The sequence below is a fragment of the Thermobia domestica genome, chromosome 3, assembly GCF_964235325.1.
Source record: "Thermobia domestica chromosome 3, izTheDome1.hap1.1, whole genome shotgun sequence".
In the NCBI taxonomy this organism is placed as follows: Eukaryota; Metazoa; Arthropoda; class Insecta; order Zygentoma; family Lepismatidae; genus Thermobia; species Thermobia domestica.
Window position 1 is genome coordinate 71092452 of NC_137456.1, and position 22213 is coordinate 71114664.

General features: G+C 33.2%; 1 protein-coding gene across 1 annotated transcript in view; it reads right to left on the minus strand.

The window, feature by feature from the left end:
- Positions 1-22213, minus strand: part of Cht6 (Chitinase 6) — a 334867-nt gene that overhangs the window by 5395 nt on the left and 307259 nt on the right. Inside the window, 2 exon segments of the mRNA XM_081751078.1 lie at positions 4205-4406; positions 9403-9540. Of these exon segments, the coding sequence (XP_081607204.1) occupies positions 4205-4406; positions 9403-9540 (340 nt within the window).

Genomic DNA, 22213 nt, shown 5'->3' on the forward strand with positions numbered 1-22213 from the left:
AGATCATGTATGTGTCTAAAGCAATATGAAGATTCCAGGCCTGATATTTATTTCAACGTAGAGTTTCACATTATAATTATAGTTAATATACAATAGCATGCAATTTACTTTATTATAAACTATTCTAATTATACTAATGTTTTACTAATTTTAATATATCAGGTTAAATTATTTTAACATATAACTTCAATAATAACTATGTCATTCAAACTTGCATCCCAACTTAATAATCTAACAAGTGAAACCTTAATGTCATTAAATTTGTTAGAACTTTCAATGGTTTCTTAACTAACTTCTAGTAACATTAATTTTGTTTTCAAAACACATAAAACTAAAGCTTAACGTCCTGATCAAATTTTGCAGTAATAACATATCAATTGTTAACAGTAAGTTATTTAGTAAATAATAATTGTGAGCAGTAGAACTTCGTAATAGTTAATAAGATATTATTAAGGTTACAATTTTTCAATATAATACGTTAACATATTACTTAATCTATATTATATTGACATGCTAAATAAGTTTAGTTTTTTGTATAAAACCATAAACTATTTTACGAATATTTTGTTTTACTAAAAATGCTGAAATAACTATTAAAGTATTAGTCAAAGCTCTGGCAAAGAAGCAATAAGCAGCATTGCTATTATGTTGATTCTCAATAAGTATGAACAACAGAAGTACTACCTGGTACAATAGTGTAGAAAACGTGCAGAAGGAAATCGAAGAATTTGATTGGTTTTAAAATAAGATGCAAAGAAAGTTACTGATGATTATTTTCAATCGTTGTTATAGTTTGCAATAATTTGATAATTAATACTATGTTTATTTGAAAAATGTTTTAAAACGTAACTTTTTAATATATTTTGCCTCATTTTGCTTATATTCTCTCTGAGATTTTGTTTCTGAAAGCGCAAGAAGCATATGCAAAAGCAACTAGGCTAATTTTATCATATTATTTATAGTGAAGATACAGTAGGAACTATTTGGTCTAGGAATTAATTCGTGCGGTTGGACAGGAGATGGCGCAACGAACGGAGCGTCCCACAGTTCCGTGTATCCACACATGTGTTGCAAACCCCTGTCATCGCGTATCGTTCGTAGTATAGGGCAGTGGATTAAAGCGTCAACAACACCAGTTTGTAGTTAAGTGAACATGGCGCAATTTGTGCCTGATAAAGTGTTTTTGCGGGGTGTCCTGCTGCATTACTTTAACATGCAGAAAAGTGCGACTGAAAGTCATCGTATTTTGGTGGAAGTGTATGGTGACCATGCTCTAGCTGAGCGAACGTGTCAGAAGTGGTTTGCACGGTTTAGAAGTGGTGATTTCGGCTTGGCAGACCAAGAGCAAGCTGGACAGCCAAAAAAAATTTCAAGACGAAGAATTGACAGCATTGCTCGAGCAGGATTCGTGTCAAACGCAGGAACAACTTGCAGCAGCATTAGGCGTTGATCAAACAACAGTCTCCAAACGCTTGAAAGCCATGGGAATGCTTCAAAAGATGTCACATTGGGTTCCACATGAATTGAAAGACAGAGACGTTGAAAGACGAAAAACCATTTGCGAATTGCTGCTTCAACGACAGAGCAGAAAGGGGTTTCTGCATCGAATTATTACGGGTGATGAGAAGTGGATCCATTACGAGAACCCTAAACGAGGTGAACCAGGTCCATCACAACCAAAACGAGATATTCACTGTGCAAAGGTTATGCTGTGCATATGGTGGGATATGAAAGGTGTGGTGTACTATGAGCTGCTGCAACCGGGTGAAACTATGAATGGAGAACGTTATCGACGACAATTAATGCGTTTGAAGCAAGCTCTGGCCAGAACACGACCAGAATGGGAGAACAAACATGATAAACTTATTGTTCAACATGATAACGCTCGCCCACATGTCGCAAAACCGGTCAAAACCTATTTAGAAAATGTCGGATGGGAAGTTTTACCCCACCCGCCGTATTCACCAGACGTTGCTCCTTCGGACTACTACTTGTTCGATTGCATGAACAACGATTTGATTGGACAGCGGTTTACTTCTTCAGAAGATATCGAAACATGGGTCTCTGACTGGATCGCTTCCAAGGATGAGGACTTCTTTCGCCACGGAATCCGTACATTGCCTGACAGATGGGCGAAAGTGATGGCTAGCGATGGACAATATTTTTCTTAAGGTATTTATGTATTTTGTGTTTGTACTACAGCTTCAATGTGTGCGTACCAACCGCACGAATTAATTCCTAGACCAAATATAAACCTAATTAAGACATGATAGCAGCAATAAGCAACTGTAGGAACAAGCATATGGAATTTCACAGAATAAAAAAGAGAAATTGAAAAGTATAATGACAGCATGAATATTAAATTATTTTTATTGTGTAATGAGGTTGTTTATGTTTTAAGCTAATAAAAGCCAAACGTGTGACACATGATAAGGTGATCAAAAATATTATTTGATAATTTATACCATGGAAATGTATCTAAAGCGCTTTAATGCAATTCAGTGTAGTGTTGGATGACATCAACTTCTTCAATAACTTACTGAAATAATCTACATTTTAATCATGAGTATGTAATTTACCAAATTCCGTTTATTGATATACTCAGTGAATTGAAATATGAAGTTAACAACTACATAAAAATTGAAGTAATTTGGTTTGGCGCTAAAAACTATCACCTTATCTATAATGAAGTAGAAAAATATGCAAACAAATGTTACTTGTCATTAAATTTTAATAAAATATTATAATTTTCAATTGTGATTGAGAATGTCAAGTAGGACAACAATTAGTTTAATGTATGAAGGAAGTACATATTGAACCAGTGTCAACAGATATAACTCATTAATGACAAAATCAATTCCCAATATCAAAAATGTTTCAATACCTAACACAATATATTTAATCTAGCAAACTATCTTACTCAATCTTTTTGAAACACAAAATATCTCATTACTACAAACCTAATATCTCTCATAAGAAGTGATTTTGTCATCAACTCAAGTTGAAAATTCACTGAAAACTCCACACTCCTCATGGCTTGCAAATCTACTTCGTGCAATATTCAAGCCTTTTATTACCACTGATATTAGATTCAGTATATTACCAGGATTCTTCAATGTTAGCATGTGTTTCTACTACACATGCCGTTAGACTGAGAGGTACAGAAAAAATATATTAAAAGTGGTTAAGAATAATAGATAATATGTTCCATGTAAATTGTTTCATGCTGAAAGAAAGAATAGATAAGTGAAGATTGATTGTTTCCAGCATTGGATCCAAAGAACACCTTTTCAATGCTCATGAAATATCTTGAACTCCAACCCAGAGGATAAACTTGCTTCTCCAAAATAATGATAATAAATAATAAGCATAGTAAATTAGTAAGCGGCGAACAAACTAGCAGCCATCGACAAGACGCAGCCAGAAGCGTTGATTGACCCCAAGATGAAAAAGTGTCCCGTTGATGCGAATATATTTTTCCTACCTCGAAGGGAGCTGTCCGAGAATGAAATGTTGTAGAGAAAGAATCATCCTCATGAGAATAGAGAAACTCAGATGACTGGTCATCTATTTCCGACAGCGTGCTGGTTGTCACTGTCTCTGTTACAGGGATTTCATTCGTCTTGAGATCTTCATTTGCCTTCTGGGTTGAAGTCTGAAAATCAATCGTTGAATATCTGTCATGTTTCAAAGGCTCTAAAGTACTTTTAGATTCGTCGTCCTCATCATCTTTTGAATAGCGCTGTGATGTACTTCGTTGAATAGAATCCGCTGGTTCGTCTGCGAATTCTCTGGAAGAAATATCGAAGTTTTTACTGGACGTAAAATGTTGACGATTAGAAAAGGGAAATACGTTCTCAATAGATTTGGTATTTGGTGGCTTCAACCTGATTCTCTCTTCTGAATCAGGTACAAGTCCTTCCTTTTCAATCCATCCAGGAGGAAGTTTTGTTAGTGCTATAATCTGCTTCTCTGTACCTGATTCAGTCACAGATGTAATAACTTGAGTTATGGTAGAAACTGTTGAAGTGAGAGTAGATCTTCGTCTGCTGACTGGAGGAGTAGCTGTTGTGGTAGTTGTTGTTGTCGTTCCTCTTCGGCCTCCACGTCTTCGGTAAACTGGTCCACGATTAGGTCTAGGTGCTGCTGTTGTTGTAGAGCCCTCAGGGAAAAAAGAAGGTCTATATCGGCGCCTCAAACCTACCTGAGAACGACGATCTTCTTCAACACGACCGCGTATTGAATGTTGTTCTTCATCATCGCGGTCGTAAGGGCGGAGACGACTTCGAGGACTTGATCTTACAGGTGGGACTTCTTTCACTATGGCAGGCACTTCTATTTCCTCGTCCAGTTGGAACGATCTGTCTGTTGTAGTTGTTGGTCGACTTCTTTGGATTGTCACATACCTATAATAAATTAAACATAAAATTGACGGATGTAAATTACAAAATATACTAGTAAGTTGAAATGGTTTAGTTTCATACATATGTACCATGACCCATGACCCTTAGTAGCCTCCAACAACTATTTAAACTCCTCAGTTTTTGAGAGAATATTATACCTCTGTTTCAAATTGTGCTTCGCGTACCTCCTTGTCACTACAGTTATATTCTTTCACTGCATTAATAGTTTGAACGAGTAATGATAATAACCTGTGAGTTGCAACTCACAGTATGTCCTTTCTGTAGGAATTTCTATCACATATTATCTGATATAGAATTTTTATCAAGTACCAAAGTACAAGGGCTTTGAAGAATATGGGATGGAAATAAATGCTAGAAAGACAAAAGCCATGGTGATTGGAACGAAGGGGTCTGTGTCAAATATAAAAGTAGGAGGGGAGAAAATAGAACAAGTGAATAGTTTTCGATATCTGGGTAGTATTCTTAGTAATAACATGAAGTGCGAACGTGAAATAAAAGCAAGGATAGGAATGGCGAAAGAAGCCTTTAGGAGGAAAAAAGTCTATTTTGTGGGACCTTGAAGAAAGAGTTGAGAAAAAGACTTATAAAATGCTTCGTGTGGAGTGTTGTACTGTATGGAGCGGAAACGTGGACATTACGTAAAAGTGATGAAAATCGACTGGAAGCCTTCGAAATGTGAGTGTGGAGAAGAATGGAAAGAATTAGTTGGGTCGAGCGCAAAACGAATGAGAGTGTGTTAGAAATGGTGGGTGAGAAAAGAACACTTTTAGATATTATTAGGAAGAGGAAGAGAAACTGGTTGGGACATTGCCTAAGAAGAGATTGTATCATGAGGGACGTCCTAAAGGGTATGGTGGCGGGAAAGAGAGGGAGGGGCGAAGGAGACTACAATTAATGGATGATATAAAAGCAGAAAGATCATACGCGAAGACGAAGTTAATGGAGGACCGTGGAGCATGGAAGCTTCTCAGCTGCGGCAAGTGACCTGCCAATAAAGGCAGAATACCTATGATGATGATGAGGCTTACTCAAAGAGTGAACTGAATAGAGCAATTTATGCTTAGTATTTAGTAACTGTTCCATACTCATTGGCCTTTTATTAAACTTTCATAGAATGTAATTTTTTCGTTAAGTTTCAACCCGGCATCCTTTCTTAAGTATTTTCATCAAAATGACATGATAAAAACACAGTTCTAACCCAGGTGATAACTATATTGAAAAAAGTAATACAAACCGTTCAGTCGTTTCCCCGTATTACGAGACCACACAATATTACCTTCGTTATATTTAGTATGATGATCCCACCAGAATATTTAGTAAGAACTTTAAATTATCAATACAATGTATGAGTCGCAGACGTACTGTTAAAAAATCTTTCTGAAAATGCTCATGCATTTTACAAATAGAAATATGGTTGTAGAAAAGTCATTGAACAGAATAATTAGATAACATTTTCAATCGTTTGACAAAACGTTCGACCATTTTCTGTCTAACCATAGGTTGTTGTTGCTTGTTTTTATCATAAGGCCCTTTGTATTTTAGACTGTGCAATACGGAGAAAGAAGTACGAGCTCTTAAGCTTTGTAATACAAAAAAAAAAAAAGAGTGAAATTTGATGCTCTTCTCATGTTCTGTTTTTGTGAAGTATTTATAAAAATTAGAGACAAGCAAGGAATTAAGAGTGAAGTAAATCATATCTTACTGTAGTTAATATTTGATGATTACTAATCTGTCTATTATCACTAATTAACTATGTCTAAAAATGACATTAAGAAAGTTTCGAAGAATTATTTTTTGAAGCCAAAGTTACACTAGAAAATTGTCACTGAAGAAAAGTTTCCGAAAATTTATACTAGTAACATTTCATTAGACTCGGATAAATTTTACTAAAGTTTCGTACAAGACACACAAATGGCAATTAAGTAGAATGAAGGAAGCCCAATTACGCTCGCTTTAATTATAACATTAATGTTTCTTATGACAAGAACTTTAAATAACCAGAATTGCATTTTACGTTGATGTTTTATATTTGAATACTAGTAGATAAGGAAGTTATAATTTACGTTTATTGTTCCTAAATTCATTTTCATTAAAGAAATAATTGAAATAAAACTACACTTAATGGAATTTGACTCTTTCGATTTAAAACGTCTTTTACCGTTTAACAGTATTTGTACAGCTTCACAAGAAAGCATGCACAGTTTTTCACAGGTCACAACAAAAATATTGTTAACCTAATTACAAGCAAGTGATACGTCGGGCAAAATTCCAACAAACGATATTTTTAAAACTATTTTATATAACTATTTTTATATAACTATTTTAAATAACAATACGTATAAGACGAATAATATTTTCTGCAAAATGTTACCATAGAGACATACATATTCACACCTTTTAAAAAAGCAGACCAGAAAGTCGAAATGATTCCCATCATTCATCATCATCCACCAGTTTCATCAATATTTACATTAAAATTACTATGTTACGAAATAATTACTTATAAGAAAATTAATTGATAATTGACTGTGACCTAGATCTGCATCTCAAAATATAAAATATCGGCTGAGATTAAGAAGAAAGAAGAAAAAGTAGAAAACTGCCTTAGTATGGAAATAAGTGTAAGCTGTGCGATTGCCTTCAAAAATTTTACTCTGTTTTCTAGAAACTTTTCAACCAAACTAAGAAGTCACAATATTAAATTTGTTAACAACTTTGTTTAAAACATCGAATTTAAGGGAAAATAATTCATACTAGCAACTAGTAACCAATAACTACAAGATGAATTTTCGAATATTCTTAGACAGGCTAAACATACTTGTGTTACTAATAAGACAACAACTCAATTATAACAAATAGAATTTTAACACTTGACATGTTATGAACTTTATTAACTTATTTGTTCATGATTTAATCACTACTTAATACTTGGAAATTATATTATAATTTTTCATCACTTATGACGGTGGTAGATAATTTTATAGTATACTTGTAACTATTTAATTTGCTAACTAACTCTTGCAACAATACATGACTATTAAAAGATTTACTTTATAATATGAACAATAATGACAATGTATATCAACACCTCCGTCATAATTTTCACTTATTTATATTCTTGTAACTAATACAGTGAAACCTCCCTTAACGGACACCTCTCAATAACGGACACCTCTATAATACGGACAGATTTTTTTGTCCCGGCAAAAATATATGTTCCCTTACGGAACAAAACCCTCCCTTTTACGGACACTCTCAGATACGGACACGGACAGTCCTTTTTCCCCCCAAACGTTTCAATAACCTCTTCATAACGGACAGAAATTATTCTCGGTTCTGCGATATATTACAGGACACAGAAAGTATCACACACATTTCACAAGTGCATCTATCATCAAACAGAACACTTCAAGCTGAATTTGAAATCCTTTTTCAATTCTCGCAATAAACTGCTTTCTGGTGGAAATCCTAGAAAACATTCAATAAGTAAAAACATAAAAACACTCGTGCAGAGTTAGTCGTATGGTCAAGAATTCTACACGGTCTTCCCTTTCCTAACAAATTTAATGCCTTTTCCTCTGGGCCTTGCATCTTTCCCGACAATTTCATAAATAACAAAAGAAACATTGTTTGTTTTGTAATAACATTTTTCAACGAGCAATGTTTTCTCTCTTACTTTTTTTGAAAAGCAAAATTTCTCTTTTGTACAAATTGGAGTGTCAAACGGTTGAACAAAGAAATTTGTCATTAATCGCGGTGAAACAGAAGTTCTCCAATTGATCCAACAGTTGCAAGCAAATTTCGAACAGAAACTAGTGTCCGCAGGATGTACGTACACGGCAGACAACTACTGCAGAGTTTTTCCACGAAATTTGGTGAGCTTTTCTCCACATTTTTAATATTTAATAATAATATTGCAGACTTTTTAAAGCTATTTTTACTTTTAGTATAGGCGGTATATGAATTAATGGATTTTTTACAGGGTGATGACATGTCCTTAACAAAATAACCATACACGCATTACCATTTGAAGGGTAAGGGGAAAAAAGAAGGAATGTCACAAAAATTCATTTTCGAGAAAACGGCGTTTTAATATTGAAAACTGTGTAATAAAGAATAGGGTTAGTCAAATCTGTTGCCCTTTATACATGGACATTTCTACATCTACGCATGCATAGCATATACAATCAAATAGTACCAAGAGTCACCAACAAATAGGACAAAACACTCGATAAAGCACATACATGGACATTCTTTGTTTTTTTCCCCTTACCCTTCATTTGCAGTATACGAACACATTAAGACATCCCCTAACCCAATAATATTATTTAATAGAAACGAATTTCTTCTTCATCCGTCCCAGTAATTCAAATACGTACTAAATAGAGTATTTTCATATTGAATTTTACGTATTTACGCTCATACATAATGTATTTACTGTATATTACTGCATAAAATTACCTTGAGAGAAATTAAATTTTTGTAACCTCTCGGTAACGGACACCTCTCAGTAACGGACAAAAATTCCCGTCCCATTGGTGTCCGTTATTCAGAGGTTTCACTGTACTCCTGTAAGTAACATAGGTGATTGAAATTACATAACTGCACCTTGTATTTTAACCTAACAAAGTGATCAGAAAGTAAGTACAGTAGATGATGACATTTCTAAGCCGACATTTTACGGACATCATTTTCAGAGTTACGAAAGAGATTATATTAAAATGTCATTTGAACCATTCAAAGCATTTTCAAAATTTGAAGTGCATAGTGAGCACAATGCTACTGTCATCTAATAGTTAAAGTTAAATATGTATGTCTGTATTGCAACATCTTGTACAAAAAAAGTTTTTGTTTCAATTATATGAACAAAGAATAATTCAGGTCCATTTTACAAATTGACCCTATCCTGCTGCAAGTATTCTGGATTCTAACTAGCTCTTTGCATCTTTCAGCACACATTATTAATATGGATCCTTACTTGGGTGTTGTGGCATCAGATTCTTCTGGTCGAGGTCGTCGAATCGTAACGTACTCAAGTGATGGTGCTTTGTCCCCGTGGTCGTTGCTTGAATTTCTCTCCTCTTCCAGATCTTCCTCTTCGTCCTCATGTTTTGGTCTTACAATGCGGAAAGAAAATAAACATAAGTAATCTACATTTATTTTCATTATCATTATTTATGATGTTAGAACAAAGATCAGCTGGGTATATCACTGTTAGATTAGGACTTATATACATTCAAGAAATACAGACAAAATGTTCGGTTCCTTACAGTGTTTCGATCTATATTATGATAATATATACTACTATTATACAGCGTCTTAATTACAATACGTGACGCAAGAAATATTTAAGCAATTGTAATTTTTCTTTAAAATTTGTTGTTGTTGTTACTTCCTACTATGCCCCTAATTTATTCGCCAAACCCACATGTTAACTTATGCCATTCCTTGTCTTATTCTATCTTTGGAAACTTTTAATAAAAAAGTTGTAAACCATTGGGCAATCATCATTCTTCAAACTTTTCAACTGGCGTTAATTTTAAGTTTTGTGCATTGATTTCTAACATTTCCGTTTCTGGACATTTTTTCTTCATATAAACGAAATATCTACTATATTTTTGGTTCAAATCACGTTGTGGTCAAACAAATTATATGCAAGCATATTTTTTGTTATATTTAGCGTTTTGAAATTTTGTTAGGTATGTTTAGTAAACATTTTGTGCAAATAATAATCAAGACTTTTTCTTTCTTTCCTCAAAAATGTATGTTCTAAATTCAGAAAACCCTTGAAAAAGAAGGGCAAGTATCCGGTGAGAATACTGCTCTAAGTTGTGACTTAGTGGCAAGTAAGTAATTATAGAAATAGTTCCTACAGTAATATGTTCCTACTTCTTAGGATAGAATAAAATTAATAGATAATATTATCATTAAGTATCAATAAATCTAAGTAAAATCTAATTTCGAAATAATACTGTAAGTTTCGAAACAAATTGTATAAATGATTAAATGTAGACAACTTTCCCATCGAATTGATCTTTTACCTCTCCCATCTTGGATCATAGGTATAAAAGGAATTAGTTCTTTTGTAACAGACCGATTAACGGTTGTTTACATTCTATTTGAGTTGTAATGTTTACCGGTTGTTTAGGTTCGTGTATTGTAATACTGCACCCTAGTGCTTTCAAGGATTCGTTCTAATGTTAATTTGTTTCCGTTGCCAATAAAATAAATGGCATAAATGTGAGTAATTTTATATGAGAGATGCAAAACATACCAATAATCTTACTTCGAAAATTTCAAAGTGTTTATCTACAACTGTTTCGCGTTACCGTAATAATTTCACTCCTGTTGTATGTTGGCCTTAAGAAACTCCGAGCTTAATATACATTTAAATTTAATTTATATTTTACTCTACCTGATAGAAATATTTCCATCAGCTTCGGAATGTATGATTTAAAAATATGGTTGCTGTTGTTATATAGTTGTTACTACACGTCTTTCATTTGTTAATCATTCTGAAGTTCATTTGTTACTCGTTTCTGGTTATTCCCGCAAGAGGGCATTTGAGTCGATATACGTGAACCTAACATCGTCAAAATGGCGATGTTACAACCAAACTGGGGAAATCGTTGTCATAGCGACGTAAATAATTGCAAGAACTAACTAGGTGAGTTTTAAAAACTTTATTATATGATTACTTCCCATACTCAGGAGATGTTATTTAATAGGTAAAACGACTGCTTATTTGAATAGGGTTTCGTATGACAACAGAAGGGATATAAATTTGTTTTAGTTCGTAATCGACTATGTAATATTAAAACCGTGTTTATTAAGGTCTGGTGACGCGAGGATGATGACGCAGTGAAACGCCGTTTTACAATGTAAAAGGAAGGATGGCTAGGTCGGCTCCTTAAAATATAGAAATTTTGTAACTAAAGTGTAGAATTTTGGAAGTTAACCTAGTATAAATTATTAATTTGGATAACCTGATCTATTTCGGAAGAAAAGGAACGCTGAGGAGTCTGATCGAAATGAAAATTGTATAAAATAAGTTTTGGATACAGCCATCAAGTGTTACTTCCGCCATTACGAGTGATAGCGTAATGTGCAGGAAGTAAGTTGGTTGGAGTTCATCTCATCAGATAACGGGACCAAGTCCCATATTCTATAGGACGTGGAACCAATACCCGAGGAGATTGACTGCAACGTATAATAAATAGGTTTGCTAACCTATCCTGTCAAGCCGGGGATCCAGGTGACAAGGACCGACAGAACTATTTTGTAGGAACCTCAGCCAATTGGGTAACATTCATCCATTTTATCTTATTTTCTTCTTGTTCCGATTATAAACAAACTCACTAATTCAACAAATGAAGTGTTTCGAAATAAATATGTGTAGTTAAAGTAAAAGGCGTCACGCGTTTAGACAGCTCATCTCGTTACCACTCAATAGAATGATATCATAAGAATATGTGATCAACATCGAAAATTGTTGGTGAACTTTACTTTAAGCGCACCGCTTGATATTAAAATTTTCTATGTGAGAATTGATACAGGTTTCTTTATTGTTAGATTAAGTAATATTTGTCAATTTGAGATGTCATTTTAACGTGTGTCTTATTTAAAAAAAAAAAAAGTGTTTAGGTTGCTTAGGTTAGGTAAATTGAACGTGTCTCATAATATACATTTATTTTGATTGTTAGGTTAGGATATCAGATTGCGGGTTTACTGTTAAATAATGTACTCTTGTGTTGTCTTGTGATAATATTTCGGGAACATAATATTTCAATTGTTTGTTTAGGTTAGGTAAATTGAACTTGTGTGCTTACGGTTAAATAATGTGCTATTATTTTGTCTCGTGATATATTTGGGAAAATACATATTTTGACTGCTTGCTTAGGTTACGTAAATTGAACTTGTGTGCTTACCGTAAAATAATGTCCTGTTATTTTATTTTTCGCGATATATATATTTTTTTTTTAACATGTATTTCCAATTGCGTAGGTTAGGGCTTTATGTAGGTTAAGAAATTATATTTTTGAAAGTGAATCGTACATATAACTCGGGTCTTAAATGTGAAAGGGTTTTGGTAATTTAGGATAGTAAATGTACCGGTTTTCATTGTTGTTGTCTCATGATATGCGAGTGCATACTTGATCTATGCAGATTTCAACGAACCTTCAGTTGTAGTTCTTCTTTCCATATATATATTTAAATTTTGTTCGAATATGCTTCCGTGCAAGATTCTGTCTTGGGCATATATCTAGTTTAAAGGTGCCATTCACGCGTTATGGAATTCCTTACATATTTGCCTCATCGGGAGTCAACGTAGCTAACTAATGCTCAACTTTACGGATAAACATATACGTACTTACATCTATTCAATTTGTCGATCTTAAACACAATTTGAAATTTGTTACGTGTCCATTGCTCTTGAAAAGTAATGACATTATATTGTGACGTTAAAAAATGATAATAATGTTGATAATGACGTTCTAATCTCTCATAAAATATGTAAACCCTGGCGTAGAGAAGTAGAAGTAGAGCATTTTTTTTTTCATTTGTAAATATATCATCTCATAAATAGTATTTTTTTTTTTATGTAGGTGTATTATGTACGATTGATACATGCTACTTGCTTGTTCTAGAGTACAATGAGAATGTAGTAGCAGTCATGTAGGCTTATGTTGTCGCCTGACTCAAATGATATGTACAGGGTTATGAATCGTGAACGTCTATTTAGTAATAATTTTAGTAATGATAATGTCATTTTGTTAAATGAATAATTAGAGCATATGGACTGTTATTCTTAAGTGATCGCGAACTGAGTATGTATTGTAAAGATATTGAAATGTGAAAATTGATACAATTTTGAAATTAAGTCAATGTAGTAACATAATCTCGTAATTGTTTTAATGTACGGCGATGTAGGCAAATATCTAACAGACTTTATTCTGTTGCTCTGGATAATTACAATGTAACTGTTGACTGATTGGCACAAATAAACAATCACGACCGAATCTCAATTTTATAATTTCGAAGACTGCTCATAGAGTTAAGCATATGTAAGTTTGATATTTTTTTTTTTCTTTCATTTAACTTAAGTTAACGACGTTGAGTCTTCTTTCATTTCGATTAGCCACTTAACAAGAATTTGGAATCTTTTGATAAAATTTGTTGCGCATGCTTGGTTCATTCTTGAGATTTTTCATCCTTTAGAAAGAAAACTGTTATAAATCGGCGACCCCTTTGCTATAATATATGAAGCTAGGTTGTTATAAATTGGCTCATCTCAGCCAGGATTCTATTTACTTTAGCGTTAACGTAATGACTTAAACCAGTCTGTTATAATTGGCGACCTCAGCTTTAGGATTTTTGTTTATTTTGTTTATTTGATAATTTGTGTTAATTATAAGAGCTAGGCTGAAGGGTCTGTAATAAATTGGCGACCTTTAGCCAAGGATATTAATTAACTTTACTATAATATGTAAAGCTGAAGTCTGTTATAATTGGCGACTTCAGCTTCAGGATATTTGCTTACTTGATAAAGTATTCTGTTTTGTGTGCTAAGCGAGATGAAAGCTAAATAATGAGTGGATATAACGATGATGAGTTGCTAAACGCGGGACCCAATTAATATGATATAAAATGAGTGAAACAGATATCATGCATGAGACTGAAGAATATAGTTGTTGTAATGGTGCTAATAGTGTTGAGAACGCGATTGCAATTTGTTGTGAGAGTTGTGACAAATGGTACCATATGAATTGTTTAAATATACCGGAAAGGGAACAAGAAGTGTTAAGACACTCAGAGGAAAATTGGTATTGTGCAACTTGTGTAGGTAAACAGTCTGTAGAATCAGATAGGGAGGAAGTGAGACGTACACAAAACCCAAAGAAAGTTGCTCCAGAAATTGAAATTGGTGGAGGTCCGCTTCTAGATAAGTTAGTGGACATAATTAAAGAACTAAAGTCTGAGGTTTCTGAGGTACGGAAGGAACTAAAGTCTGAAGTTTCAGCAGTAAGAGTAGAACTGATTAATCAGATGACTGTTAACCAGAATGATTTAAAGGCAGAAATGAAAACTGAATTAAATAAGATGAGTAGTGAAATTTCGTCCTTGAAAGAATCTTTTGTGTCAGTAAAAGGGGAATTAAAAACCGAGATATCTAAGTTAAGAATTGAAATTGATGAGACAAAAACTAATTTAGGACAAACCGTAGAAAATGTACGCGATAGTTGTATGATGGAAGTAAATAATGTAAAAGAGGATATGAATAGTATTAGGTTAGATTTAGATAAAGTAACTGTAGATGTCAGTGAATTTAATGAAAATGTGAATTGTAAGTTAGAGGCTACTACTAAAGAAGTGTCAGAGTTGAAAACCCAATTCGGGAATATAACCTCCAAATTTGAATCTGAATTGAAATGTGTCAAAGAGCGACAAATTGATGACTACAGAAAATTTCGGGATGTAAACGAACAGACCGGGAATATGATAAAGATATTAGAACGTGACATGATTGACGCGTATCGTCAAAATCGGGAGCGATGTGAGCGGAACACCGACACTTTGAAAAAGATATTCGAATCGGGTGATGTAAATGCAAATAATGAAAACTTTCCATTTGAAGAGAATTTGGCTAATAATGAACAAAGTTGTCAGGATGTTAGGGAACCTTCAGTTCCAAAATTAGATAAAAGTCGATTTGAGGAAATCATAAATATGACCGAGATGTCTTCCTCGTCCGATGTGGAAGAAATTAGGAATAAACCCTCACACAAACATAAGAAAGTGAAACAAAGAAGGAAAGAGAAAGGATCGCGTTGTGAATCGTGTACTGAGCGGTGTACTCCATTAGATCTTGTTGTGAATAATCATGAAACCGAGGATAGGCCTAAATTAGATTTTGAAAATAGAAATAGTGACAACAGTCCTTCGTATAAAAGGGGTGCAGGAACTTATTTGAAGGAATTGCATCATTTCCCAAAATTTGATGGGCAACTGACCCAGGGAATGGCAAAAATCTTCCTAGACGATCTTTTACACACGATGAACATGTATGTTCTCACAGATAGGGATCGAATGTATATCGTGGGACGAGTTTTAGAGAAATCTGCAAAGATCTGGTATCGTAGTGTTGCTTCCCAGATAAAATCTTTCCCTGACTTTCTGCGGCTTTTCAAGTTGCAGTACATATCGGAGCGACTAGAGAGGGCACAAAAGCGCCATCTCTACTCGCTACGATATGACAAATCGAAACATTCTTCCTTGCTAGGGTTTGTGCGACATATTGTCGAGAAATATAATTCAATAGTAACTTCACCTTCAGATCAAGAGTTGAAGGATCTGATTTTAGACTGCCTTCCTGAGGAAGAAGCAAAAATTTTGAAACTAGGTTCAGTTAGCACGGTGCAAGACTTAATGCTACGAATAGCTGAATTAGAGTGTAGTCCAACTCCCTCGTTAGGAAATCAGGGCAATTCAAAATTTCCACCTAGGAAACCCCAAATTAGGAAAACATTCTTTTTACCGACTAACTCTAATCGAACTGATAATGCGGTACAAACCGATCCAATTCGTAATGAATGTGGGGGAAGAGAAAATAATTCGAATTCTCAATTTGGAAATAAACCTCAAAATTTTAACGGGAGATCATACCGCAATAGCTGGAAAGGAAATCGAAACCAGAAACAAGGATGGGAACAGAATAGAAATAATAATTTCAGACCCATAAACGGTATGCAGCCCGTTCCGATGTATGGGGGTGTACCAGTACCAGTACCATATACAGTACCGGGAATGTACAGTTTTAGTAATATGAAACCGGTTATGGTGCCAGGTCCTTCTGTTACTATGGTAACTTCTTCGTTTCCCCAAAGCTTACCTGTTGTGACTACTGTTACTTCCGCTTTACGTCCGCCGTATCCTTCGGTGACTACGGAACCAACAAGTCCGGTTTATCAAATATAAAATTGTTCAACTGCTCTCCAGAAAAGAGAGAAGAATTGTTAAAAGACTTTAAATAGTCATTAAAAAAAAAATTTAAAAAAAAAAAAAATTAAAAATTTAAAAAAAAAAATTTTTTTAATGTTAATGTTTTAAGTAGTTAAATTTTTTTTTTTTCTAAAGCCGCCGGGAAAAATGTAACAGACCGATTAACGGTTGTTTACATTCTATTTGAGTTGTAATGTTTACCGGTTGTTTAGGTTCGTGTATTGTAATACTGCACCCTAGTGCTTTCAAGGATTCGTTCTAATGTTAATTTGTTTCCGTTGCCAATAAAATAAATGGCATAAATGTGAGTAATTTTATATGAGAGATGCAAAACATACCAATAATCTTACTTCGAAAATTTCAAAGTGTTTATCTACAACTGTTTCGCGTTACCGTAATAATTTCACTCCTGTTGTATGTTGGCCTTAAGAAACTCCGAGCTTAATATACATTTAAATTTAATTTATATTTTACTCTACCTGATAGAAATATTTCCATCAGCTTCGGAATGTATGATTTAAAAATATGGTTGCTGTTGTTATATAGTTGTTACTACACGTCTTTCATTTGTTAATCATTCTGAAGTTCATTTGTTACTCGTTTCTGGTTATTCCCGCAAGAGGGCATTTGAGTCGATATACGTGAACCTAACATCGTCAAAATGGCGATGTTACAACCAAACTGGGGAAATCGTTGTCATAGCGACGTAAATAATTGCAAGAACTAACTAGGTGAGTTTTAAAAACTTTATTATATGATTACTTCCCATACTCAGGAGATGTTATTTAATAGGTAAAACGACTGCTTATTTGAATAGGGTTTCGTATGACAACAGAAGGGATATAAATTTGTTTTAGTTCGTAATCGACTATGTAATATTAAAACCGTGTTTATTAAGGTCTGGTGACGCGAGGATGATGACGCAGTGAAACGCCGTTTTACAATGTAAAAGGAAGGATGGCTAGGTCGGCTCCTTAAAATATAGAAATTTTGTAACTAAAGTGTAGAATTTTGGAAGTTAACCTAGTATAAATTATTAATTTGGATAACCTGATCTATTTCGGAAGAAAAGGAACGCTGAGGAGTCTGATCGAAATGAAAATTGTATAAAATAAGTTTTGGATACAGCCATCAAGTGTTACTTCCGCCATTACGAGTGATAGCGTAATGTGCAGGAAGTAAGTTGGTTGGAGTTCATCTCATCAGATAACGGGACCAAGTCCCATATTCTATAGGACGTGGAACCAATACCCGAGGAGATTGACTGCAACGTATAATAAATAGGTTTGCTAACCTATCCTGTCAAGCCGGGGATCCAGGTGACAAGGACCGACAGAACTATTTTGTAGGAACCTCAGCCAATTGGGTAACATTCATCCATTTTATCTTATTTTCTTCTTGTTCCGATTATAAACAAACTCACTAATTCAACAAATGAAGTGTTTCGAAATAAATATGTGTAGTTAAAGTAAAAGGCGTCACGCGTTTAGACAGCTCATCTCGTTACCACTCAATAGAATGATATCATAAGAATATGTGATCAACATCGAAAATTGTTGGTGAACTTTACTTTAAGCGCACCGCTTGATATTAAAATTTTCTATGTGAGAATTGATACAGGTTTCTTTATTGTTAGATTAAGTAATATTTGTCAATTTGAGATGTCATTTTAACGTGTGTCTTATTTAAAAAAAAAAAAAAAAAGTGTTTAGGTTGCTTAGGTTAGGTAAATTGAACGTGTCTCATAATATACATTTATTTTGATTGTTAGGTTAGGATATCAGATTGCGGGTTTACTGTTAAATAATGTACTCTTGTGTTGTCTTGTGATAATATTTCGGGAACATAATATTTCAATTGTTTGTTTAGGTTAGGTAAATTGAACTTGTGTGCTTACGGTTAAATAATGTGCTATTATTTTGTCTCGTGATATATTTGGGAAAATACATATTTTGACTGCTTGCTTAGGTTACGTAAATTGAACTTGTGTGCTTACCGTAAAATAATGTCCTGTTATTTTATTTTTCGCGATATATATATATATATTTTTTTTAACATGTATTTCCAATTGCGTAGGTTAGGGCTTTATGTAGGTTAAGAAATTATATTTTTGAAAGTGAATCGTACATATAACTCGGGTCTTAAATGTGAAAGGGTTTTGGTAATTTAGGATAGTAAATGTACCGGTTTTCATTGTTGTTGTCTCATGATATGCGAGTGCATACTTGATCTATGCAGATTTCAACGAACCTTCAGTTGTAGTTCTTCTTTCCATATATATATTTAAATTTTGTTCGAATATGCTTCCGTGCAAGATTCTGTCTTGGGCATATATCTAGTTTAAAGGTGCCATTCACGCGTTATGGAATTCTTTACATATTTGCCTCATCGGGAGTCAACGTAGCTAACTAATGCTCAACTTTACGGATAAACATATACGTACTTACATCTATTCAATTTGTCGATCTTAAACACAATTTGAAATTTGTTACGTGTCCATTGCTCTTGAAAAGTAATGACATTATATTGTGACGTTAAAAAATGATAATAATGTTGATAATGACGTTCTAATCTCTCATAAAATATGTAAACCCTGGCGTAGAGAAGTAGAAGTAGAGCATTTTTTTTTTCATTTGTAAATATATCATCTCATAAATAGTATTTTTTTTTTATGTAGGTGTATTATGTACGATTGATACATGCTACTTGCTTGTTCTAGAGTACAATGAGAATGTAGTAGCAGTCATGTAGGCTTATGTTGTCGCCTGACTCAAATGATATGTACAGGGTTATGAATCGTGAACGTCTATTTAGTAATAATTTTAGTAATGATAATGTCATTTTGTTAAATGAATAATTAGAGCATATGGACTGTTATTCTTAAGTGATCGCGAACTGAGTATGTATTGTAAAGATATTGAAATGTGAAAATTGATACAATTTTGAAATTAAGTCAATGTAGTAACATAATCTCGTAATTGTTTTAATGTACGGCGATGTAGGCAAATATCTAACAGACTTTATTCTGTTGCTCTGGATAATTACAATGTAACTGTTGACTGATTGGCACAAATAAACAATCACGACCGAATCTCAATTTTATAATTTCGAAGACTGCTCATAGAGTTAAGCATATGTAAGTTTGATATTTTTTTTTTTCTTTCATTTAACTTAAGTTAACGACGTTGAGTCTTCTTTCATTTCGATTAGCCACTTAACAAGAATTTGGAATCTTTTGATAAAATTTGTTGCGCATGCTTGGTTCATTCTTGAGATTTTTCATCCTTTAGAAAGAAAACTGTTATAAATCGGCGACCCCTTTGCTATAATATATGAAGCTAGGTTGTTATAAATTGGCTCATCTCAGCCAGGATTCTATTTACTTTAGCGTTAACGTAATGACTTAAACCAGTCTGTTATACTTTACTACTAATGCAACAATGTTAAAAATATTTTAGCATTTTCAAATTATCTTTACGCAAAAATTCATTAAAATAATAATTATTATTTAAAGTTTAAATTTCCGTTATTTTGTGAAATGTAATAAAAAGGAGAACTATATTTTTTCTAAAATATAAACACTTATTTATTTATATATTTTGGCAAATCAAAGTTACTTTTACTCTTTTGCTTTAAACAATTGACAGCTTAAATTGTTATATAAAATAAAAGCATTAAATAATAGTGTACAATATATATTGATTAAGGCTAAGGTTTTCATAGAAAAAATATTAAAATTAGTGGGTATAAGGATATGTTGTAAATATTTGGTTACACAGAAAGTTACTTCCGTTGTTCGTACCTTATGTTGAACTTAATATCTTAGTTCTTTTTAATTTTATTTGAAACAATTTTCTTCAATTATATTTCTGACAGCTATTATGATAACTAATACTAGTCAAAATTGTTAAAATTTTATGTGGTCAGTTTACTACTGAAGACGGAAGAAAATTATAGTAAAAGATCGGAATATTTCAAGAAGGTAAAATGCAACTAAAATCTAAATAAATAAAATACATACAAAAAAATAAGATTGTGCAGTGGTAGGGGATTTCTTAACTATTCGAAGATGTCAAAAATAGTTTGCAAAGTTCAGTGCTGGAGATTTCCCGCTGGGTAATGTGCCATTGGTAATGTTGGGTAGACCAGTTGAAGTTATTAGCGATCGAATTAAAATACCATTTGAGAAGAATTCACGTTATACCATAAGTAAAAAAATAGTTTGCATCAATTTGGTTGTTAGCTGGTTTGAGGTTTGAGTTTTGCGTTAAAAAACAACACCGTATTTCGGCATGTGATTCTTTACTTAAATTGTCAAGCAAAATGAACTACAACCAACCACAAAGACCACTTCCATGATGGAACGGGAAAAGTGTTCTCTATTGAGTCTTTTCAGTAAATCAATCATTTTTAACGCGTATTACTCAAAATTAATTTAACTGAAAAAAAAAAATCACTCTTTGAAAAGCTTTATACTTCGTCTCCTACCTGTATAATGCAAAAACTACTTGCTCACTGACGACTTGATAAAACATGGCTTGTCTGATAAATTGTGATTCATCCGCCGTATTCATCGAAAATTGAATTATCGCAATTGGATTTCTCTTTATTCTGATATTTACAAAGTTCTCTTATTTTTTTTTAAAATAAATTTTCTGAACACTGTAAACGACTACTAACCTAGAACTGTACGTTATTGAATATGGCCAAGAGTAGTTTTAGAAGATGGAATTATAAATTTGTCTCAAAGGTGGCAAAATATGATGACACAAAAGATTGAACAGAATATGTAACCAAATTATTGGTGAAAGCGAAATTCGTGACTTTTATGTAAAATCAAAAACTTTTTGTTCAACACAATTTTTAAAATAAAAAAAGATCGAAAACACTGCAGGAACGTAACATTGAAAAGACTTAGGATTTACATTGTTGGAAATTGAATATATATATATTACGAAGGTAATGATTGACCAGATTTCTGCTCTTCGTTGGCTAGCATATAATAACTACAACAAATCTTACTTGATGCATTTAAGGCTTTAAACTGGACTGGCCACCCTTTATTTAGTTATCTCACGATGCTAGGTCGACACCAAAAATTCTGCACACCCACTAATTCCAACAAACACTTCGTGCACAAACAGTTATACAAAATTCAAATAAATATCAAAATACTAAATGTCTATTTATATCTAAAACGATAGAAGGTCAAACAAATATGAATTGTTGATTTCAACCTTTGAGTATCTTGGGAGGATACTCCAAATCTGTGATGATAGTAGATTTTTCCTTTTTTAATGAATTGTTTTTTAAAATGAACTTATGGAAACAATACAAAACCAAAAAAAAAATGTAAATTTAAAATGGTATTTATTTGGTGGAGATTTGTGGCTTTCATTAAATTAGTTGTTTTGATTAACTAGTATTTTTGATGTGGAATTCCAGTAGGAGCAACTTGGACTTATTGTTTTAGTAGTAAAAATTTTGCGTTTTCTGCGTTTAGTAAACAACAAATCTTGATATCAATGTAAACATTTGAATCAGTATTTTTTATGCAAAAGTATGCACAGTTACGAGGTTATATCAACCCGAGAGTATTATACGTATAATCAAGGCTTAACAGGAGAGAAAGTGGCAGGGAGACAGATCCATCTCGGTAAATTTTTGAAGTTCACAGGTAAAATGTCAATTTTAACTTTTCAAGTGCCTCTAATAAGAATTTACACATATCTTTCGTATACGAATTTCTAGGTAAGATTTTATGTATATGCAAATTTAGTAACATTTTT